Raw genomic sequence first — 24324 nt, 5'->3', positions numbered from 1 at the left:
TAGATACTGAAGGGAAGGCACATACTCTCCAGAATGACTCTGACTGTGGGCTCTTGGTATCTGGGACTCCAGATGGCTCCAGGAAAGTATTGGTCTCTTATGCTGGCTGTTATGTCTTTGAGTGGGTGAGTGACCTTAGGGATTCTGCTGGGACTATAACCACTGCTGCTCTGGCTGTCCTGACTGGTGTGGTTTTCCCCTAGGATGGCAATTACCTTATACTGGTTGGGCTTGAAGGAACAGATGCTGATGGGCAAAAGGTTCTTCATGAAGAGACACTACTCAGGTGCCCTGTGGACCTTCCTGGTAAGATACAAGCAGCTGTCAGAATCTTGTGGTGACGAGTGCCATTCCTTTCAGATGGCTGTTCCTAGTCAGTTTTGGGGCTAGGAGAGGGGACTTATTGCTGTTCAGAAAACTCCATGGAAGAGGGTTTGGACATGGGAGCCACCAACTTCCTGGGGACTTGTGCCTCTCTGCAGGGTCAGCAGGTGAACATGTTCATTGTGTCTCCCAGCCATATTCTGGCTACATGAGTGCCTGCAAGTTCAAGGATTGAACTGGAGACTAGGTACAATGATTTTCTTAACTGCCAAGGGTTGATCTAGAACACTTTATCTTGACAGATCCAATTTAAGTCCAGTTTCCTGTACGTGGCTTTGGGGGGAGTCCCTGTTCCATGGAAAGGCAGCTCCCTCCTGAGCAGGCTTCTACGACAGATCCAGGCCATGTGTTTGACCCTCACCTGACTCTAACTTCCCTTGATTCATATGCAGAGTCACCAGGATACCTTCCACCAGTGTCCTTCATGTCTTTGTCCCCCTGCTCTTGTGCTTTAGCTGCAAAGTCCTGCTGTTTTTTCCAGCCCTGGATGCTCCAAGCAGTACTGTCATGTGTTTGACCCTCACCTGACTCTTAACTTCCCTTGATTCATATGCAGAGTCACCAGGATACCTTCCACCAGTGTCCTTCATGTCTTTGTCCCCCTGCTCTTGTGCTTTAGCTGCAAAGTCCTGCTGTTTTTTCCAGCCCTGGATGCTCCAAGCGGTACTGTCTGTTCAGCCGTTCCTAGCCAGGACCGGCTGCTGTGTGCCTCCCTGCCCATCAGCCAAGGAGACTGTGAAGCACAAGGCTGCTGCTATGACCCCAGAGACAGGGTGAAGCCTTGCTACTTTGGTAATACAGGTAAGCCTGAGCAGCTGTCCTCCCTTCCTCCTGAGCTGCTGCAAAACAGGATTCCTCCCTTTGCTGGCAGGGCAGGGTTGGTGTGTACCACTCCTGCAGGTGGCTCAGGGCTATGTTTTTGTCTGTCAAGAATGTCATGTCCCAGTGATGTGTCCAGCATTTTCCAGTGTATTGCCACAGACCTGGTTTTATGGCCAGAATCCCTGTTGTTGGAGCTGGTTGTGCTTGTCTTGCCATGCTTAGCACTTGTTTTGTGGGTTAAAGGCAGGACAGCTTGCAGGACTTGCTGGCCTTGTCTTGGTTGTGATGTTAGGGCCTCCTTTCCATCCCTCTTCTGTCCAAGCTCAAGACTGATTATAACTCTTCCTCCAGTGACAGCTCATTGCACACCAGATGGCCAGTTTTCCATTGCTGTTTCTCGGGATGTGACCCTGCCACCTGTTGCCCTGGACTCAGTGCAATTGGCCAGTGGACAGGGTACTGGCTGTGTCCCTGTCCTGAAAAACAATGCCTTTGTTGTGTACCAGTTTCCACTCTCTGCTTGTGGCACTACTTTTCAGGTAAGACCTGCAGCTGTCACTAGGCTGGAAGAGCTGGAACAGCCTGACATGTCTTTGGCTGCTTAATGGACATCCTACAGACTGCCAGAGGCCAAATGCTGTTCTCCAGCCTCATATTGATCCAGCCTGAGTTTACCACAGTGATGATGCCTATCTGTCATTCCAGGTGACTGGAGACCAGGCCATATATGAGAATGAGTTGGTGGCAAGCAGGGATGTGAAGACTGGGAGCTTTGGCTCTGTCACTAGGGATAGCATTTTCAGGTATTACCCTGGGGCTGATGTTGCTGGGTGCCACTGTGTTCAATGTCACTAGAGAAATTCCTGCTTGTCACAAGCTCTGAATTCACATGAGGGCACTGGAGTAGGTTAAAGACTGGTATGTCTCTAATTAGTAGGAATAAAGCTGGTGTTGACCAGTGACACTCTGCAGATTCTCAAATTGAAACACTAAAGAGAATTTCAAGTATTTGTTAAAAGGAAGTGTTGGAAGAAAGGGGATATAACTAATTAAAGCAGATGGTATGTTGCCATATTGGAGAAAGGAGGTATCAGAGTGACTTTTCTTTTCCTGATTTGGAGCTTTCCTTTCCCACCAGGCTACATGTCCGATGTAGTTATTCCATCAGTGGGAGCTCCATTCCCTTGAGTGCTCGGGTCTTCACATTGCCACCACTCCCTGCTGTGTCCCAGCCAGGTCCTCTGTCTTTGGAGCTGCGTGTTGCCTCAGGTAGGAGAGCTTTGCAGGACCTACTCAAGCCTCTCAGTGCAGGGCTCTGGTCTCTGATGAGTAACAGTGGAGTATTGATGGGTTAACCCAGCACTGCTTCCCTGCCATGGTGCGAACTTACTGATATGGCTATAAAGGATGCCTGTACCTGTTTCTTCCTGCTCTTAAATGGCTCTTGGGTTTCTTCTGTCCCAGATGGAAGCTATACTTCCTACTATACTGACAGTGACTATCCTGTTGTGAAGACTCTGAGAGACCCTGTTTATGCAGAAGTCAAGCTCCTTCAGAGAACAGACCCAGACCTGATTTTAGTTCTGCACCACTGCTGGGCCACACCAAGCACCAACCCCCAGCAACAGCTGCAGTGGCCAATTTTGGTGAATGGGTAAGTGACTTGTAAACAACTTTGGGTCAGGGAATAACTTGCTCTTTTTTCACTCCTTACTCTTTCTCCTCAGGTGCCCTTATGCAGGGGACAACTATCAGACTCAGCTGATGCCTCAGAGTTTCACCTCAGGACTACTGTTCCCCTCTCATTATCAGCGTTTCACCCTCTACACATTCACCTTTGTGGACTCCACTTCCCAAGAGAAACTCTCTGGGCTGGTAAGATCCTGTTCTGACTGCCTAGCTTCATATTTAAGACAAGTAAAATGTGTGAGCAGTAAGAACCACTTCATAACTATGAGACTCTTGGGGGAGTGGGGCAAAGACTAGAAAAATCACCTCCTGAAACAGAAGGGGAGAGGTTGATGCTCTTATTCCCTGAGGTGAATGTGGTAGAGAGAAGATACATCACTATATGTGTGACAGAAAATCTGACTACTAGAAGGGTAGTAGTTTACTTAAGCAAATCCTATCTTGTCTCGTGAATTAGCTTAAGGTGTGTGCTCTAGTTATGCTGATTAATATTCTCTAAACTACGTTTCTTGGCCAAAATTACTTGGAAATAACTTTGAGTACCTTTTTGAAGCATCTTGGGCTCTGAATCTCATTGAGCTTCTCCAGTTAAGTCACATGAAATTCACCCTGCTTTGTACTGTTTGCTCAGCCCTCCTAGGATCAATTAATACTTAAAATTGGTCTCAGCTGTACCTAACAAGGTTCACAGTGCAGTGGTGCTCGGGCAGCCGTATTCCAGGTGTCAGGGAGAAGTGCTGTAATGCCGGATTTGACCGAATTTGAAAGCGTATGGTGTAAAGGTTTTGAACCTGCCTTGCAGCGGACAGCAGAGGGCTCCAAGGTTACAGCCTGGATGTGAAACAAGCCGAACAGACTTTCCTGCCTTTCCCCATCTGTGACCGGGTGCTCTGGTATGGAGTTAACTCTCCTCATAGCAGCCCATATGGTGCTGTGGCTTTGGATTTGTTGCTAAAACTGTGTTGAAAACAGATGTCCTTGCTGCTTCCTGAATAGCACTTGCAGAACACAAAGACTTTCTCCTCATTCTGCTGTCTCTCAACCCCACGTGAGTCAGCATGGAGTAGGCTAGAAGCTACGAGGCAGCAGAGCTGACTCAAATTGGCTAAAGGAATATTCCATGGTGCACGATTTTATGCTCAGCAGTAAACACTGGGGGATTTAATCTTCCAGTGTAGCTGGGCACTTCTGTGTCTGTAGGAGCCGGGTAGGTGACTTGCCTTTGCATCGCTTGTGCTTTAGGTTTTATCTTCCCTCTTCTCCTCTACTTCACTTGTTTAACTGTCTTTATCTCTCCAGCTACAGGCTTTCTTGCTTTTGCTCTTCCTATTCTTTCTCTGCCCTGCTGGGGCAGAATAGGGGAAGTGAGGAAGCAACTGTGTGGGTGCTTTAGCTGTTGGCTGGGGTCAATGCACCACACCAGGATATCACCAGTCTCCAGACACTGCCTGAGGGATTTCAGGCTGTGTTCCATTTTTCTCTAGGTGTACCTGCACTGCAGCGCTTCAGTGTGCCACCAGTCTGTACAAGAGTCCTGCACCACCACTTGTCCTGCCAGAGTCAGTAAGTGTCCTGGCCTTCTGCTTCCCTATCCAAAGAGGCAGCAAGGGCCTAGTCTCCAGGCTGGGGAGTAGGAGATATGTAGCCTATGCACTAATTCCTTTGAGCCATGGATAGCTTAACAAGGCATTTCCTGCTCCTTTCCACTGACTAAGGGCTCTTCTTGTGCCAAAAAGGCAGAGGTCTTCATAGGCTCTTAGCTCTGTGTGGACTGACATGGAAATTTTGGTCTTCAGAGCTTCTTGTGTGTTGACAAAGTTTACTACCTTCAGGGCTATAGGTCTTCTTACCTACAACCTTCATATTGCTCTGTAGGGGGTAAAAGGAGTGCTGAGCATCCTTTTCAGGAAGGTACTTCCCATGTGTCCAGCAAAGGCCCTGTGATTTTCCTCCAGGATGAGCTAAGACAGGATACAGCCAAGGATGACCTTGGTAAGTGTTGCAGCAGAGCAGGAGAAGGGGGCTAGTCTAAGGCTTTTCTACAGAAAGGCTGAGCCCCTAGCTCATCCCTGTGCCCCACTGGGAGCATTAATTGGGGTGTCTCTCCCCACAGGAGTAGCTGTGCATGCTCCAGCCCCCTGGGCTCTGGGATTTGCTGCTGTGGCAACTGGGGCAACTCTGTGTGTGGTGCTTGTGATTTCTGTGCTGTGGCAAAGGAAGGTGTCAGCAACACATGAACTCAATGGATTGCAATAAAGTGGCTGTCACACCCATTTGGCTGGTGGTATCCCTTCCCCTGGCAACCCTAGATACAAGATTTTATTTGCAAGGGAAAATTATCCCAACAGCTGTGAAAGCAAAGCTTTCCAAATGCTCCAAACTCCTCTCACTCTGGAATTCTTCTGCTCTAGGCTTGGTGTTAACTGCCTGCCTTGGACAAACTGGAGACCTTGTCAAGGCCTGGGGTGCAGACTGAGGCAGGATTGATGCTAGGTAGTGTTGGCATTTCTGTTAATGACTATAGTGGCTTTCAAAAGTAGCGACCTTGGCTCCATTCGAACACTGAGCAGAAGTGTAGCAAAACTCACTAAAATGAGATCCTGCAGCCACTTCTCTGGGGATGCAGAGCAGGTATCTTGACTGTGCTGAGGAGCTGGGAATTGCACACTTGTCCCTAAGGCACTAGGTAAGTTAGGACTGTGCTCCTGTGGCACGACTGGAAAGCAAGGATGCCAAAGCACTACACAAATGGGCCTTCCTAATGATGCTGTGCATGAACTTGCTTTTCTTGTCCTAGAAACAGAAAAGGGTAGGTGGCATTTTTCTGGTGAATGAGAATACGGAAACATCATTCCAACTGGAAAAAAATAAAAGGGCCTAGGTGGTTTGAACTTCAGGGGAAAAAAATCAAACTTTACCTAGAGATTAATCTTAAGCGTTCATGTGACAGCAGACAGTTAGGAGTCTTCAAAGGTCTTGGATTAAAGCTAATTTGACAGCACTGTTGGCATAACAGTGCTTTTCTTAATTTTTTAACTTATTTCTTTTAGATGAGAAATAAAACCTGCCATTTTGAGCATCAGGAGCCGTTCAGTATGATGTTGTCAGTCCTAGCAGCTGGGCAGCATCCCTCTTAGCTTTCTGAGGTCCTGGGTGAAAAAAGTACAGCAAAACTCTGAAGTTAGTAGAGGGGAAATTGGGCTCCACCCCCTCCTTCCTGCCCAGCCTGGGGAGCTCTAGTGCTTGCACTCACACTGAGTTCTGCTTACAGCTGCTGGGGGGTAGTCCTTGAGGGGAAAGAAAGATGTTTTTCTCTTTTTTCCTCTAAGACTTGATTAGAAATCCTCCCTGTTAAGGACAGGAGAGGAGTCTTAATTGTACTGCTTTGGGGCCTTTAAAAGGGAAGAGTAGCACTTACACATGGAAGCAAAGAACTGATCGGTAGCTTGCTTGAGGTAGCAGATATTGTTCTTTTTAATTAGTTTTTGCTGATACTGTGTGATAGGAGGGTGTTAACAAGCGGTGGGATCTGTGTTTTAATTCCTTTCCTATTCCAACAAACTTCAGGAGTCATCTTATATTCTTATTTTTCTAGTAGAACTGCTTTTCCCTGCTACTGTCAGGATAACCAGTGATCTTTGTCTTGCATGCTTTCAAAATCTAACCAGAAGAAAAGACTGCTCCAAGTTGTATGATGGGAGGGAGAAGGAGATCACAGGCCAGAAAAAAATCATCATTTGCAGATAGGTCAAACAGCCTCCTCCTTTGGAGTGGGCCTCTGGCAACTAAATGACCTTTGTACAGGTGGAGCTCTGTCTGGGAAAGCAGAGTGTGAACTCATAATGTGCCTCGTGACAAGTCTTTAGCAGCTGTCTGTAATGTTAATTAACTGGGCAATTAGAGGAGTAACATAAACCACACCTTCACAGTGCACCAAGCAGCGTGTTCTGGCACTGGTCTTAAGAGTGTGTGTGTAAGCCAAGACCTAAAGACCTCCTGACTGCTACTGGAGCCTTCCTATGCCTCAGTAAGGGAGACAGAAATATTTGCTTAGAGAGTTTAGGTGCCTGTGTGCATGCTGAAGGGGCTGTGAGAGTCAAGTCCCTGCTGCCCTTCGTGGAGTTACTGAACTATCCCAAAGTGGCAGGGAGCTTTGGGTGTGTAGCATATGGGAATTGTGTAGATGCCCCTGCAGGGACTGTCCCTTTTGGTGCAGAGCTGGGTGTAGGAGGTTGGTATGATGCTTAGTATAGGGTATGTGTAGTGCTAAGTGGAGGTGGGTGAGCAAAGAAACAAACTTAATTCTCTTATCCACTTTGGGGAGTCTTCTGTGTTTAAGGCTTGCTACTTGGTCTTCAGCCAGTGGGAAGGGCATGAGCAGCTGTGGGATGAGATTTGTTCTTGTGAAGCACTGGCACAGGGGCAAAGGCAACCTGGAGGTCTCATCCTCTGCTGCATTGGCCCTGTGTTCACTGCCTGTTCTCCAACACCACTGGGGTGTTAGTGGCTCTCCTGGCTCCTGTTATGCAATATTTGCTTCTGCAAGCAGTGTATTCTTTTCTTTTTATCTTCACGGGTGTGCTTCTGGCTTACTTTTTTTCTAGGCCTCTACATTCTTTAGTTGGGTCTCACTGACTTTTCACCATTACTTTCTTTTGAATACTTGTGTGTGACTTTGTGTATGCACCCTCTTTAGCTTCACTCTATACCACCTGGTTAGACATCTGCAGGTGAAGAGAAGCTGCTCTGTCCAGGAGGGTGCTGCTGGCTGGGAATGAAGGAGCTGAGGTGTTACAGTGGGGATACCGCAACACGTGTATCAGACAACGAGGTCTGTGGAAAAGAAATAGATATGGACCGATTCTTGATAGGTATTTTCAGAGAGATGTTTATTTCTCCAGCTGCATGGCTGGGATCTGCCAAGGAACTGAGGTAATCACAGGACCCGAGGGTCCTTGCCCGTTCAGGGGAACACAAAACAACCAATGGGGAACGAGGCTGAGCAGGGCCAGGGAAACCCTGTGCCTCCCCTCAGGGCCCCTCTGCCAGGGCTACGTGGCAGGGGGGAAGGGACCCCGACACTGAGGAAAAGCAGCCCTGAGGCCAGCCAAGATCTGTCATTTGTGGCTGTTGTGTAGTGCTGCTACTGAATCCAGATTTTCAGAAAGAAACCCCAGTGCTGAGCATCAGCACACTTTGTCCCAGTGCCTTCATTGATTCTTCTTGGACGTGCTATGTGTGCTGCCTGTCAGTAGAAGCAAAGCCCACCAACAGCACCCAATATGGGGCCACTCAAAATTAACACATATGTTTTGTCATAGCTGAACTTTCAAAAAGCTCTCCTCACCCTCTAGATCTTTGAGAACAGCACCTGCTTCCAAAGAGCAAACTTGCTGCTTTGCCAAAGCTAAAGAAGCTCTTTAAAACCTTGGAGGTAGCAATTCCTTTTGACTAGCTATGCTCACCTGACACCCTAAAGGTATGGCAGCTGCTATACTATGAGCCAGGTGTTCATTAGTAAAATATCTGAAAACAATTATCATAATAGTAATACTTTTATTAAATTTCTTATGCTTGTATTACAATGGATCCTGGAGTAGAGAACTATACAGTATGTTACACATTATAAATACATTTATTTCTGAAAATACATGAACATATTTAATATAATGCTGTAATAAAGAAGAGTGCTAGTTTATCTTAGTAAAAAAAAAAGCAAACACAAAACACCCAACAAACTTCTAACAGGAATAGAGGGGGTTGTAGAAAATACCAGTTCATTATGCTATGTCTTAAAACACTTAAACTTCAGTTAGCACTGATTCACATTCTGTACAGTCTCTGTAAAAAAGCTGGAGGGATAATGGAGGATGTAAGTTAATGCAGGATTTTTGTCCCCTGTATTTATGGAGATATACAGACTATTCACAGAATAATCAAGTCATAAATCTTTCTAGCTTTGGATGAAGCTAGCAAGATATACAGTGACTAACCAAGTCCTGCAGCAGCAGCTAGAGCTGAAACATTAAACACAGCAGCTACTTTAGGGTGCTAACCTTGCGTCAGCACAGCCTTTTCTTTTTAATGGAGATTTGGGTTCGGCTTGTGGGGGTTGGTCATTGTGTTTGTAGGTTTTTTGAGATGCTAAGTAACAGCAGTAGCAACCCTTCTGAGTACTTTGAGAACCTGGCCTGGGCTACTGTCCTCATTCATCCCTGCAAACTATACTGGCCCTGGAATGGCAGGGCTGAGATGCTCCGAATCCCAGAAACGATCCTGCTCTGGTTTGGAGGACTCCAGTGGCTCCAGCTGATGTGGATGAACAAGGGAGAAGCATCTGTTACTGAAAGACTAAGCTTGCTGAAGTTGATCATTCCTGTCAGCTTGTCAAATCTTGGTTCTCAGGCATGTTGGGGTTGGGGAGAGATTTTTACAGAGCAATTACTTGATTTGTAATTATATTGTAATTTATAGGGTAGGATAATCCTTTATCAAGTGGCAATGTTAGTTTACTTAAATCTTTACTCCATGTGTATTAATTACTTTGCTAGTACCAATATGAGCTAGTGTGCAGAGACCGTGGCAACCATGGGATGTTCAGAAGCATGCACTGCCTGTTCCTTGAGTCAGGAAGCAGTGGACATGTGGCAATAAAGCAGCCACCATGCACAGTCATAATGTTACACAGTTGTTAGTGTATCCCAAAGAGCACCAGTTTATAAAGGATATATTTGAATTACTTTCCCTTGCAGCCTTGCTCTCCTTCTCACCTTTTCCCAGTAGAGAGCGCAGGCGGAGCCAAACAGCAACGTGAGTGCCCCACCTACAGCCTCAGGCCCCCACCTGCACGGACAGAGCACTTAAATGGAACTTAAAAGTAGGAATTCAAGCATGGTATCCTGTCCCCCCTCAAAAAAGAGAAGATTGGTTACACAGTGGCTGGGCTGCCCTGTGGGGCAGAGGCTGCCCTAGATGCCCCCCTCCAGTCTCTTGAAAGGCTGATTCCTGCAGTGCTGCTTGCTCTGCTCTCTACAATGAGGGTATACAACGCCAGCTTCTGGGCAGCGTAGCACTGGAGTCCAGGGGCCTCTGCAGAAGGAGCAGGCCCACAGGACAGGAAGCTAATGATGGATTCAGGAATGACCTTAGCTTTACATACTTTATTTTCCTGTTGGATTCCAGTGAAATGGCACAGCTGTCCATAGGCTGCTCTGAAGGGAGGAGCTGTGCTGGGGACAAACAAAGACTGCAGTTTATGTCCCCCAGATGGAGGAGGCTGTCCTTTCAACAGCCACCTCTGTCCAGGGCAAGGAGTCCCTGGCACTCCTCTAGATGATGCTGTGCCCCATAAAGCTAATGTTTAGTTCAGCTGGAGAAGTCCCCAAAAAGTAATGATAGTTTAAAAGTTTCAGTGTTTCAGGTAATTCTGTTCCTAACCCAGAGAGGAGGAAGAATTTCCAAATCTTAAAAGTCTCTGTTGGTTGTGTTCCAAGATTTTCAGCAATTTTCATCTGTGGCTAGACTTTTTAAAGTACGTTTCAGATTCGGGAGTGAAGCCGTACATAGCTGAGCATGTATCTGCTCACAGACCCTTCTCAACATTCCTTCTTTCCCTTCCTGTTTGTACATGCAGACATACGGAGTTGGCTGGCTTTTGCTTACCCAGGCTTTCTTGGGCTCCAGGTCTTGCACTTCTTTCCCTTCCAAACCTCAATTCAGAGTTGCTCTGTTGACAACTGTAGGATGTAGATTGCACAAAGTGACCCTGGGATTCTTGATTTTGTGTCCTTTGGTGTTCTTGCCTTGACTTTCTGAAACAGAAACATGCAGTGACTGTGAGATTAGAGAGAGTTTCTCTGCATTTAGCCTGTGGGCTGAGTTGGGAAGGTGGGAAGATGAAGCTGAGGCTGGTTTTCTTTTAGTCTTTATTATGGACAGATTGTTTCTTTCCCAAGACATCTCACTGGCTTATTATTTGGAAGTCTTTCAACCAACTGCAGATAAATGAATTTACTGCCGTTTACGTTTTGTAAAAAGGCTGTGATGTAGCCTGTATGACTACGGTTGCCTTTAAAATTGTGGGTTAAAGTAAAAATAACCCAACAAATCAAAAGCTGGGTGACTATTAAAATGAAGTTATATGGGCCAGTCCTCAGTAGGCATTAATCCACATCATTTGAACTTCAAAAATTGGACATGTTGCTGTCTTTGCATGCTGGAGTGTGTCTGGATGAAGGAACAGGACTGCCTCATTTTTGTGCCAAGAAGAAGTGAAAAACCCCAAGCCAACCCACAAAGAAACACACACTGCTGTACTTACTTTACTTTGCTCCATTTGACTCAGGTTATCAGAAAGGCCACACGTTTTCATTCTTTGTATTTTGTCCCAGAACAATCATGGAGTTCCTCTCAGTTTTCCTCAGTTCTGAAGACATAATATCTGGCCTTAACAAATGGAAAAATACATCTGAAGTTGACAGGGGCCAGAATGCATGGCTGTGTTTTTAACATTAATATGCTGTGTATATGTATCTATATCCAATGCAGCTTCCCCCTCTCCAGTCTGAGATTCCATAACAGATGCTGTCCAAATATTTGTAGCAGCATCCAAAAAGAGAGAGCCACACTGTAACGGATGGACACAAACATCATTTTGTTCAGAGTAACCAGTATTTTCTGCTTAGCTGGAAGCTGGGGGATAGACTTATGGTTGAATGTCACAGGGAGCTTAAAATTTCTGGCCTAAAATAGTAACTAGGAAATGAAGTGCTTTGAAGAGCAACACTAAGCTAGCTGCTGTAGACTGTCTCCAGCTTAAGTTTTTGTTTGTTATGTATTACATATGATTGAAATGAGTATAATACATCCTGTTTGGTTGAATTTACTTAGCTCAGGCCTCCAGGACTTATGAGAGACATAACAAACCTTTTGAAATACTTTCTAAACACATCTTTGAAATAGGTTCTGTTTAAGAAAGAAAAGCTGTAGTTTGTTTTTGGGGGGGTTTAAAGCAATATTTGAAAGATATTTACAGAAAATAAATAGCTCATAGCTATTTACTTCAAATCTTTGATTTGAAAAATTTTCAACTCAAAGTCCTGACTAATGTGGTGCAGACTCTTTATTTTGCAAACTACTGTTTTCAGGTTTTTTTCTAAATGTACATTTTTATGTTTTGTTCTGCTCTTAGTTCTTTTACAATGGACTGGCCAAACTTCTGCCTTGACGTTCTTTAATTCTTTGGTGGTTTCTCAACCCTGAGCACAGTGTTGAGAATACCTTAGTATTAATATTCCATGTGGAAGCAGCATTCAGACCTGGGTCTGAGGTTCTCAGGCCTTTTTCAGGCTTTACTATACAATATTGAAGATGGGGTTTTGTAATGTTAGAACTGCACTGTCCTTCCTAGCTTACGTCACCCTAACCACAAAGTAGGCGTCATACAGCAGCAAGCTTGTGGTGGCTTCAAACTGAAACTATCATCTTTATCATGAAAAATACTGTATTTGAGGTTAATTCATGCTCGTGCATCTGCATTAAAGCTGCAGCTCCCATAGACACCCAGGTGGGTATATCTGCACAGGAATGTCAGGAGGGGATTGCCCAAAGCTTCCTACATTAGATCCTGCCCTGGAAAGTGGAGGACCATGTGCTGCCTAAGTTCATAACACCATAATGAAGTCAGTCATCAGTTTGTTCTGGTCCTTTGCACAGAATAGATGTTGCTTTGCAGGAGCAAATGTATTAGCAGGAAAAAGAAAATGAAATGAAAACCTGAGCCTGTTTAGAACAATGTATGACAAACCACTGAGTCTTGTGCCAGTCTGTTTACCTTGGCAGGCCTCCCCTCTCTCCTGCTGGAAGAAGAACCAAGTTCTCTCTGCTATGAGAATTCTTTTGTGGATGTTAAAAAAAAAAAAGTCAGAAAAGAAAAGCAAAACAACCACCCTGGAGCAGATCATTCATCATACAGAGAGTGGGAGCATGAAAGGGGTTTTGCTTTGACCTAGTTACAAAAACAAAGAGACTTTCTCTAATTGCCCAAATGACTCAAGTGGGACTGGGTGTCAAAAGCAACAAATCTCTGCTTCCTTCAGAGCTGTATGCTAATACAGGGCACCAGGCTCCAGCCTGTTCCAGTGCAAGACCTGGAGCCCAAGAAAGCCTGGGTAAGCAAAAGCCAGCCAACTCCGTATGTCTGCATGTACAAACAGGACCAGGAGCCAGGACAAACATGTTTCATAAATTATAACAAAGACAGTGGCTTTAAATGCTGTGAGTAGCAGGGCTTCAAGGTTTGCTTTGCCAAGAGTTGCAGATGAGTGAGACTTTTTTGCTTTACCATTCTGGTACTGCTGCAGGAAGGGTCTGTGTTACTGTCCAGCAGCATTTGCTGGTCTGTCGTTGATCCACTAAGCTTAACTTTTTACTTCATAGGAGCCTGAGGGCAACTGCATATCCAAACTGCCATATGAAGAAGGTGCCCAAGTTTTCCAGGCACCGGTGAAAAGGACAGGGTTGGTACACTGCTATTGCTGGGTTTGGGGTAAAAGAGCAAGATCAAATACATATAGGGCTGGGGAATAAGAGCTAGAATGCAGGAGAAAAGGAAATGGAGGGAGATAAGGTGCATGAGTAGAGGCAAGGGGTTTATGTAAATGTACAGGAGAAGAAAGTTAGTAGAAGAAAAGGCCATTCATCAGCTACAGAAAACAGCCTACAAAAATCAATGTGCAAGAGCTCTGAAGATGCCTGGATACAGCCAGGCAAAAAATTGTCCGTTTGGCACCTCATTGTACAGCATTTCCACGACAGTTGTCCATTCTAGGAGACTGATTTCTAGGGAGCTAGAATTTCTGCTAGGAGCTATTGGGCTGACCCTTCATTGGAAACACATTAATTTAAGCGGCTGAGGACCTAGCCTTCAATTCTCATGCAGGGAGTGCTGGTGCTGTCCTCTGCGCTACAGAGATGGGGCAAACAGAGGGTTAGAGAGACAGAACTTCTCTGAAACCCAAATAAAAGTGCTGGTTCTATTAAGGTTTAGCAGGAAGGTTCACAGGAGTTTGTATTTTTTCCCCAGCTGGTTCACCATCTATTTTAGATGGAACTGTTTGATCTCTCTCTGCTTTGTGTTTCTTTCAGTTTCCCAAACAATAGGAGGAAGCTCTCCTGTTACATGTACTTGGGCCCCAACCAAACTTTCCCAGCTGGAAAAATCACTCCATGTATTACAGACAGGTTTTTTTCCAGCTGTAATTACAAGATTCCCAGTTCCCTTATGGATTTTGTAAGGTAGGTACAGGCTGTTTCAAGGGGAACAATAGGACATTCCTGAGTGCTTAAACGTTGTTTCCCCACCATCACCCCCTCTAAAACCGGAGGAGGGCTTAAGCACATTTGAGCTGTTCTGCTCAAGGTTACTGAGACCTCAGCTGAAAAAACATCCAGGGAGGTGCACAGCTCCATCTAATGCTCCAGCTTTGGTGACTAAGATACCCAGGCTCTTCCTGTTACCTGATTATATACACAAAACACTCCAAATTCACCAGACTAGCTGGGAGGATTTGGCAAGTGCACAGGGAATATCTGTGCAAGGGGTAGCTGGCAGCACTGTCAGATAGATGTGCACAGCACGGTTTAGCTCAGAGGCAAGGCTATAACCAGCCTGGTAGACAGACTTGCCCAAGGGAGCAGCATGGATCACTTAATAGAAATAAGACTTCATGTTTGACCCAAACATTCATCTACAGCAACTAACAGGTCCCACCCATGAGCACACATTCAGCAAACTTCATCTCTTCTTCCTCTGACAAAAACTGTCCAGCTGATCCTGACTGTCCCATCCCAACACACATCAGCTACAATATGGTTACTGCTCCACTGGATGAAAGGTGGGAAAGCAGACAAAGGAGAGCATAAATCCTGACTGCAATGCTTCGGAGGGAGCAGAAAGACAAATAATTAGGCTATAGAACGGCTCTGGCTAATTGTCATCATCCCCTTGCCCTGCTGGGGAGAAGCGCCTTGCTATAGGGACCCTAATGTTTCCACAGGTAACATCCAGTTGGGAGCATCTGGGTACTAAGGAAGCAAATGCTGCTGCTAGTCAGGAGCAGCATATGCAATGGAAATAAGGTAAGGAGTGGTCTTCTCCAGGCAGCAACAACCAGAGGTAAACCTTCTACCACCTCCTCTCAACACTAAGTGAAAATCTCCCACAGCATAGTCTCACCTATACAACTGTGGGCAGGACCTCTTCAGAGCAGCAGAGGACAGCCCCAACTTGTTCTGGTTTGTCAACCGTGTCTTCCTCATAAGATCTCTCATTTTCCTCCAAGCATGGCTCTCACCCTAGGGAGCAAAAAGAAACCACAACTTAAAGGACCAGAGGCAAGTTGCTGGCAAGTCACCTGGCCGACATATGATACTTTGGGGTACTCCAGGGTGGTGGGAGGAGGGAAGTTTCTTTATTTCAGACAGATAGGGGTCAGGGCCCACAAAAGAATTTTCAACACTGTGCAATGATGCCCAGTGGCCAGCCTGTGCCTGTACAGGACACAAGGAGACAGGATTGATGAACTGTGAGTTAATACTGTCTTTTTTTGTATTTTGTTTGGTAACATTTCTCTGCCTAGGACTGCTGTTCTTTCTGACCTTAGGATTTCAGAGAGTGAGGACACCTCACTGGTGAATGCTGAGTAGCTGCCTAAGGGCACGTTTTACCCTATTGTTATGCTGTACTAAAGGAGAAGATCGGTTTGGTTTCCTACCTACTCACATGCGCGCGGGGGGGGTGGGGGGGGGCCTTTACAACAAAGCCCAAAAAAGCACTTTGACTCTCTTATCCTTTCTATTAGGCCAGGTGCATTGGTATCAGCTTTTTTTAAGGTGGTAACTTTTGTGGACCATGAATTAGAAGAGATCAAGCCTTTGTTTCCCGGTCACGTCCGCAAGCTACAGCTATTGGGCCCTTACATTTGAAATGCTAATAGAGATTATCAGGAGGTCAGGGAGTCTCAGGAGGCATCTCTAATGTTTGTTCTCTCCAGGACCGGCTATCTGGACCCCTAACTAAATGAAGCTGTGAATCAAAAAATTTAATGGGTTTTTTTTCCTATATTGTTTTAAATTTCCTAAAATTATGACTGGAAAACCTGGGGAACAGAACAAAAATTATCATGTCCCAGAACTAGCACAATGGAGAGAAATTATTCCCATTTCAGTGAAGTTTTCAGACCATTGTCACGTTCCTGACATTGTTCTGCCCTGTCCGGAGGTTCCTTCTCCCTGTGTGCTGGCGCTGGTGTGCCACCAGCAGAGCCATTACTACAGGAGTTGTGGCCACCTTGAGAGCACAAGCTGGCAGCTCCCCAGCCACACTTACAAGCCCCAGCAATGCCTACTGCAATTGTTCTTGGGGATATCGGAAAAGTTTTCAGTTCAAAACTTCAGATAAGGTCGTGGCTCAGCTGAGAACTGCAACACCTGATTCAGTGCTATTGAGTTAATTGCCTGTAAGCGAGACTGTTAACTCATGGAAATAGCAAACCTCTGTGTTTACAGCTAGGATTAATGTGTGCTGTGGAAGGGGTTTGAGGCCTCAGCAGTTAGTCCTTCGTTATGCTGGTGTTGTCTCAGACAAGCAAGCACTGCTGATACCGCAGACAGCCTGAGGAGCTGATGCTCCTGTCCTCCATGAGAGTAAACTTCGGGGGTGAGCAAACCTCTTTTGTTCATACGGTGCTATGCACTACACGGGCTTACTCTGTGATAATGTAGACACAAGTTAGATATATTCTGCAAAGGCAGTACATACCGAGATGTTCTTGCTGACGTCCAGAGCCTAAAAACAAAAGACAATTACATTGATAAATAACAAGACAGCGAGACCATTTCCCAGAGTTTGCAACAGACTAGGCTTTGTTCGCAGCTCTGCCTCGGAATGTACCCATAGCCTTGGTCGAGTCCTTTATCTCTTTAGACTCAGTCCCTCACACATGTGATAATCCCTTCTTTCTCCTTCCACCTCTTGCCTCTCTTTTGTATTTAAACTGCCAGTTCGTGTGTATCATACCTAGTAGCCTGGGGATGAGTGTAATGGACAGAATTCCCATACAGTACCGGCACTGTAGGAATAAATGGAGCATTTCATGTTCAGGGTACAAAATCCAATAGTAAGTAACAATACTAAGGTGTGATTTAACAAGAGAGGATGAGGATTCAGTTTAAAGAGCATGGATCTTGGTTCTACGGTCCTGTGAAGTCATCAGAACTTCCCATGTGCTTAAAATAATCTGGAAGCTGGCCGGACACAAGGCAGAGCATGGAGCACCTTTCACGACTCAGCCTTAATTTGGGTTCTGAAGTTCACTGAAGTGTTTCTGACCTATTTGCAACTTTGGGGTGGAAATTTCATGAGAAGTTAAATTCTTTCAGAATTTCAAAGAGAAGTGAGTCTTTCCCGTGAGAGACCTACTCCTTCCTCTTTCCTGTTGGGCTGGGAATACTCTGATTAGTCTCTGCTCTGGCATTTCAGCACTTCTGATCCCCACCGGAACATGAAAGTGCTGAGGCAGACACAAACAGTGGGAAAGAAAGGGAGAGGAAAGCATTCATCCTTGCTCCCTTGGCCTCCAGTGATACAGATTTGCTGAAACATATTCCCTGGAACACGCTTTGAGGACTGGAGCTAATTACATTGATATGCTGCCAGTCTGGTAATTAAGTGTGGCCAGCTAAGGATTGATCCACTAAAATTTTTGTAAGTGGGAGTGAATGCTTGGTTTAATCTCACTAGCATCTGTAGTGGAGATACTTATGACAGATTCCACACAATGAGTTATTTGGAGTTGGTGAGGACTAAACCCCACGCTGCTGACTGCAGTGCTCCTCTCCCCTGCACCAGTGATCCATTTGTGCCTTTCTTGGCATAAAGGCATAGTCCTTCTTCATTTAAGGTTGGGAGCAGAGAGACACAGACCCCCCTGACCCTCGCCGGCCCAGCTCCGCTCAGCTGCAGACAGGGCTGGCTTGCTCTCCTGGCACCTCGCTCTGATCTGCCTGAGCAGAACTTCTCTCTGCTTCTCCCACGGGTTCCACTCAGAGTCTGGCTCCAAGCTTATCACTCACCTTTTTTACTGCAGGGTCCTTTGACAGAAAAGCCTGTCCCTCAGCCATACTCCCAACTTCTCTGAACTCATTCTCCTTGTTGTTCCTATTGTTTGATGACTTCCTGAGCCCTACCATTGGCTGGCTCTTTCCTGATTCCGGGTATCTCTCACTTCCTGCAATGAAATGCAAGGACTTATTTCTTAGCAGTGTCCTGCTAGGATGGTCTCTGGGCAGTGCTGTCAGCAAGTTACGACTTCAGATGGGATGAGAACCCTAAGGACCTAAAGATGGGTTAAGACCCCATGTGATCCCAAAGGCTCTGACTCAATCCTGCTAGGAAGTTGTTCTGTGGTTCACCAGGTATTAGAAACAGGCTTAAATCCAAGGTTTGAAACAAACTAATCAGTCTCATTTAGTGAGCCAGTTCACATCTAACATTGGATCCAGACCTTTCATCTGGCTTTATCATCAGTAGGCTGAGCCCAGTGTTTCTCAGCCTTCTGGAAAAGTTGGTTTCTGGATCCAAGCTTTACAGCTGGGGCTTATTTCCACTTGGTCTATGGAATAAGTCATCCTCCAGGAATGTGTTCTGTGCCTACTTGAGAGGGTAGAAGACTAACAACAGGCATAAGGCTTTCCATCTTAGATCAAATCCTACGTTGCGTGGGGGAGGGGGTCTCCACTGATGGTCCCATTCAGGCATGCTAAGTTTCCAATAGAGCTATTATATAATGCATTTGTCCTAATCTTTACAGACACAGCTGCAAAGCAAAAACCCCAACTCACACACATGAAGCAGCCAGTGTTACAATCCTAGGTAGAGACAGAGCATTTTAAATTGCTTCTCTTGGATTTCAGCTAGGGTTTAGTTCTGTTAAAACCTTGCTCTGTCCCCAGCTGTCTTTCCTGGGGAAAAGAAAGTGGCTGGTCAGCTTGTTTGACCAAGTGGTGGCAAACGGGAGGGCAGGTTAGAGGTATTTGAACTCACCATTGCAGTTGCTCAGCTTCTCGGTGTTTGCTCCTATTTCTGGGATGATGGAAAGATCAGAAGCGTTTCCAGTCTGAACCAAGAGGCTGTGAGGTCTGCTCCTCCCAGCAAAACTTGTTTTCATGTCTTGATATGGGTTAAGGAAGATACTGGCAGCTCCACAGGAGCAATGTTGCAGAAGGTACTCCTACACCAGACAAAAAGAAAGTATACAGGCTCTCAGGCTGCAACAGCCCAAGGTAATGGGTGGTGCGATGGTACAGAGAAATTGTAAACATTCCAGCCCGGGGATGTCTGTCCTTGTCCTGGGGCCCAGCAGAACCTGGACAAATTATTTAATTCTCTAAAAGGCTGAACAGCCTGTAGTTAGTAATACAGAGCTCTCATGGCTTCATTAACATTTAACTTATATCACTCAATACTCAGCATCTTTTCAGTTTGTTTCCCAGAAGGAATTGAGTACAAATTTCTAAACAGAGAGCTGCTCAGTTAAGGCATTAGTGTAAACAAACAGATCAGCTATAACAATGACTCATATTTTAAGATGTTATTTGTTTTGGAGCATACACAGACAACAATATCTTGTATTTTTATTGATGGGATGCCATCGTTTTCTTGTGTGTTACCAGCCAGATTGACTGTATGTGGTACGTCAGCCAGTGTACTTCTGCTGTTGCTGGTGGGGTGAGGAAGGGGAGATTTTCTACCTTGCACAACCATGTTGCAGAAGAGTTTAGTAGGGCAGGAAGGAAGGAGAGCTTTATCCAGCTGAAGCAGGAGGGGAACCAGACTGTTCATTGGTATTGGAACCAGGACAGGCCAACACTGGTTTAGCACCTCTGGAGACCCCCAAGCAATTGAGAGTTTCAATGTCACTTCTCATCTGAAATACGTTGTCACAGCAGTGTGGAACTTTGCATTACCTATACCTTTGGCAGATGCTTTGCAAATCTGATGAAACATGCTGGTTTTGACACATGCTATTATAGATTTCCCTGTAAAGCAAAGGATGTGGAGCAGCAGTGCTCCCTTTGTGTCCCAGGATGAAAGCTATCATTTCAGTGGTGATGTCTATGCATCTCTCAAGAACAGCATCAGGAGCACTGGTTATCTACAACCCTCATAGCCAGCTCTTTATACCATGCTAAGCCATCTCTGTTTTGGGGGCTGTGTCTTCCCTAGCCATGTCTGGGACATGGAAACCTTTCCATGCTCGTAGTCTATGGTGATGGTTTGTAAAGGAGCCTTTGGACACCCTCCAAATTGTGGATGGCAATCTTCACGTTTCATGGCAAATGGGGTAGCAGCATTCCTCTTCTGTTCAGAGGGGCTGTTCAGAAGAAAAAATGGTGATGAGCCATTTCCTATATGGCTCACATATTGGAGATGCAGGCACCACAGGATACCTGAGAGCGCCCAGTATTGTAGACTACACTGCAAGTGCTGAATGTTACATCTGAGGATCCAATTCCCCACTGAACAGTATGAGACAAATGCATCTGAGAAGACACTGCTGAGAGGTCTTCAGAAGTACCAAAAAGATCAAAGTTTCAAATATTTAAATGAAAGCACAGTGCCTTTCATTTCAGTGGGAGCTGGGGAGGGGGCATGTACACCAGATGAGTTTGCAGCTTGGAAGAGTTACTTCAAGCAATGACTCACAGTTGTAAAGCTTCAGGAAATGTGTTAACAATTCCCAGGCTCTATGTAGGAGGCTGCATTCCTCTAAGCGTGAGAGATGGGCACATGGAAATGACAAGCTACTCTGCTCTGCAACGTGACTCACAACTTGGGTTTGGCTCTAAGGAGGAGTCGGTCACCTACTGCAGATCCAGTCCCAGCAGGTGGGAGAGCAGCACCAGGGGAACAGTGACGCTATCGGGAGAATAAAAGAGTCGCCACAGCACGTCTGGGAAGAAATAGCTGAGTGTGACAAACCCTTTCTGTTCCTTTGGGGAGTGATAAAATAAACAAAAAGCAGGGGAGGAAAAAAGATGGAAATCTGGTGTGATTGCTGAAGAAGAGGTGGGGTAGAGCTTAACAAAATATGCAGGGGCTAAAAAATGCTGAAAGAAATGCTAGGAAGACCCTGAAATTATTTGCAAATTTCAGTCAAATTTTCCAGCTAGCTCTGGCTGATAAAAATGACAAATGGGAACACTGAAATGTTTCATGTCAGAGATTCTTCAGCTGGCAGCTCAGGAGCACAGGAAGGGAAAAAAAGCATGGAGCCGCGTCATGGTATCACTGCTTGTCTTTCCCCTTGTGTCTGTTTTGTGAGGAATTCTGGGATTTTGAAAGTTTGAAACCAGAAGGAAATGAAAGATCTTATAATTCTAAATACAATTGCTAAGGAGCTCTGTGGATTTTGTTTTGACAGCACTGAGGAGAGATGTGTTCTTGGGAAGTTTACAGCTGTAGAGAAGAAAAAGTTACTGACTTAGAGCAGGCCATTGCATGAGGTGAGAGGGATGCTTTTTAACTCAACAGAAGCAAGCACATCTGGGAAACCAAATGGAAGAACAGAAACTCAAGCCCAGCCTCAGGAAACTAAACCCATTGTCGTGGGTGAGGCCTCCCTGAAGACCGGAGTACCCATACCAGGTGGGTGTTGGATGTGGTAAATGGGCATCTTCCCTCACACAGAAATTTCTGTTTGGGCCTTGAATTTATTACTCAAGATACATTACTCTATTACTCAATGGAAGATACTATGGGTGTCTGCTTACCTCTTTTATCTGACTCATCTTCTGCTCTTTCTGTAAGCTGCACACTTGTTTTTGGAGACGTAGGTTGTGCTCCTGAAGCTGCCCAATCTTCTCAATCAGTTGGCAGATGTGTTCCAGGTATCCCAGACCAGATCCCAGGGCTTTGCTGTTACTTTGGTTCACCTGCAATGACAATGCATCTTGGACCATGGAGTAACAACAGAGCAATTCTTACTAGGAGCTGAGAGCCCTACACGCTCCTTACAGTCATGTGCTGTGATAAAGTCAGGCCTCCTCTTGCAAGGGGCTTTGGTCTTACCACAGATTTGAGCTACAGCATCACTTGCTGAAGCTCTTTTCTTGATTACTCAGCGATTTCCACTGTCACAGGGATTCTTCTGACTGATCACAGGTTGATGCAGAGGAAAACCTCATGACAGCCTGTTTCTAGTTCCACCTCCCAGGCTAATTTTTGTCCTTTCCTGGCCGCAGAAGCCTTACAAACAAATATGGTTCTACTGTATGCTATAGATGGCTGGGGTTATTATGGCTCACTAAGCCCACAGTCCTTTGTGCAGAGTACACTCCTGTGTATGGAAGCTGAGCTCGGCTCCTACCCAAAGGCACATATCTGCAGGTAGCATTAATGTGCTGAGTTGTGACCAACTTGGGGGTACACTTTGTGTGCTGTACTCAGACCCTCATCACTGGTGTGTCTATGAGAGAAACGTACTTGAATCAAGCTGCCAAAGTGAAAGAACATCTTTCTTCTAGTCTTTAGTAGATCCCAGCTTACATCCCTGCTGCTGCTTTCTCAGTCTTGAAGAGATGCCTGAAGAAAGTCTGCAGGATCAACTTTGTTGTCTGGCTGTGGAAGGATAATCTCTACCACCTATTTCTCTTCACCCAGGACCTGCCAGCGTCTCACTGCTGCTCAGCCAAGGGCAGTGCTGGAGACACAAAGTAATCCTATGGCAGAAGAAAAGCTACGATGCTTCCCAGCCTCCTGCTCTGCACCTCACCGTCTCTGGTGCCAGGACTTCCCCGTGCACAGCGAGTGTCCTCCCCTGTGCCGTGACCAGACTGTGTTGAACGTGCTGCTAACAAACACATGCAGGGGCTCACTTCCACCTTGGCGCTGCCTGCTGATGTGCGTGTGATATCAGTGAGTAAAATAAGCCTCGATCTTTACAAAAGCAGTGCTCTAAGTTTATCTTACTTCAAAAAATAAGTTCCCTCTACAAAAGCAGGAAGCTTACTCTGTCTCCTTTCCCACAACAATCTACATTTTTGGGGAAATGCCAGCCCTGGGACTCTTCCTGTCTTTTCATTATGTCAGAAAGCTCATGGTGTGTTCAAAAATAATCAACATTAGGATTTACTTCTTTTTAAACAAATGATGATACAACGTTATTTATAAACAGGTATTATTAAATCCAGATGCTTTTGTGTCTGAAGTTGGGACAGAGGTTGTTGACTCCAAGTCAACCAGTCATTCATTTCATGACTTTTATTTTCCTCTCAAGGAGAGCCTGCAAGAAGTGGTGGCAAGACAAAAGTTACTCAGCCATAAAACTGAGTACTTACTAGGGCTGTGCAGTGGTAAGGGGCACAGCCCCAGGACCCAAAGGGAGAACAAAACCTATGTGGTATGTGGTGGGAAAAGCTTGAATCAAAAGCACTATAACCAACACATCTGAAAGCAACCAGGGATTTGAGCGTGCCCAGCTTCAGAAGCATAATTTTCAGAAAGTACATGGGTATTGCCTTCTGAAAATTTGGCCATTTTGAGCTGTCCCAAAATGAACAGTCATTTTTTGTACACTGTTCCAATGGATAGTCAGAAAATACAGGCTTTCTGCCACACTGTATCCTCTTTTTGCACATCTAGCAACTCCCCTTCCTGCCAGTATGCTACTGCATGACTGGTGGCTTGTCTGTACTGCCCTAAGGAGACACTGAGCCAAATCCAAGCCATTTATAGCTATGGAAACACAAGGGGAGGCTACAAGGGACAGAGGAGGTCTTGGAGAATAGGATGAAGTAAAACATTTGGGTCTAACTTAGATTGGAGAAAAAGAACAAAGAAGAGACTGTGACCTCTTTCAGTTAGAGACTCTCTTTTTGTTCCATATTTGTTCTGTGCTTAATGTTGTACGGTCCTGCTTCATGTCCATGGCTGCTGGGTTTGTAGGGCAAAACGGGCAGGGGGAGGAGAAGAGAAGGAGAGGCCTTGATTTTCTGTGCTCTGTGTCTAGGGCTGAAGGCACTGGAAAGCAAAGGTGTGTGTTTGGGACAAGCATGGAGAAAATCTGGCTTTTAGCAAAAGTTAGAGAGAACCTCTAAGTCCTGAGAGTAAATACAGGTGCCCAGAAAATGAGAGGGAAAATGTGTAGAGTAGTTGCTCCAGGTCTTGGGGCAAGGTGGATCTACCCCTGTAGAAGGACCTAAACCAGACTGAAGGTTGGACTCAATATGCTGAAGATCCCTGTTTCACAGCCAGCCTTCAGAGGCTGCTTAGGGCAGTTTGGGCTATTTAATAGCAAATTAATCTGCATTTTACTGAAGTGATCTCAGAAAGAACAAGTCAGGCAAAGCCTCCGGTGCCGGCACATTCCT

General features: G+C 45.6%; 2 protein-coding genes across 4 annotated transcripts in view; one reads left to right on the top strand and one right to left on the bottom strand.

Moving 5' to 3' along the window:
- Positions 1-7698, top strand: part of ZP4 (zona pellucida glycoprotein 4) — an 11746-nt gene extending 4048 nt beyond the window's left edge. The window contains exons 2-11 of the mRNA XM_017725929.1: positions 4-125; positions 204-306; positions 1030-1745; positions 1912-2009; positions 2345-2475; positions 2671-2860; positions 2934-3081; positions 4380-4458; positions 4771-4887; positions 5009-7698. Coding sequence (XP_017581418.1) covers positions 4-125; positions 204-306; positions 1030-1745; positions 1912-2009; positions 2345-2475; positions 2671-2860; positions 2934-3081; positions 4380-4458; positions 4771-4887; positions 5009-5151 — 1847 coding nt within the window. The 3' untranslated portion in view covers positions 5152-7698. The remainder of the gene's footprint in view (positions 1-3; positions 126-203; positions 307-1029; positions 1746-1911; positions 2010-2344; positions 2476-2670; positions 2861-2933; positions 3082-4379; positions 4459-4770; positions 4888-5008) is intronic.
- A 733-nt stretch (positions 7699-8431) lies between these two features.
- LOC103624580 overlaps positions 8432-24324 on the bottom strand; it is a 31334-nt gene continuing 15441 nt past the window's right edge. For 2 of the 3 annotated variants that reach the window (XM_017725927.1, XM_017725928.1), the window contains exons 3-8: positions 21727-21888; positions 18998-19184; positions 18028-18182; positions 16715-16741; positions 15131-15249; positions 11221-11340 (exon numbers count right to left, since the gene is read on the bottom strand). In XM_017725927.1, the coding sequence (XP_017581416.1) occupies positions 11244-11340; positions 15131-15249; positions 16715-16741; positions 18028-18182; positions 18998-19184; positions 21727-21888 (747 nt within the window). In that variant the 3' untranslated portion in view covers positions 11221-11243. Of the gene's footprint in view, positions 10707-11215; positions 11341-15130; positions 15250-16714; positions 16742-18027; positions 18183-18997; positions 19185-21726; positions 21889-24324 lie in introns of those variants that run through there. The other variant, XM_017725926.1, reaches the window with a different exon arrangement.

This window comes from Corvus brachyrhynchos, unplaced genomic scaffold, assembly GCF_000691975.1.
Source record: "Corvus brachyrhynchos isolate BGI_N302 unplaced genomic scaffold, ASM69197v1 scaffold61, whole genome shotgun sequence".
Classification (NCBI taxonomy): Eukaryota; Metazoa; Chordata; class Aves; order Passeriformes; family Corvidae; genus Corvus; species Corvus brachyrhynchos.
Note: the sequence above shows the minus strand (reverse complement) of the source record. Positions and strands in the feature narration are given on the sequence as shown.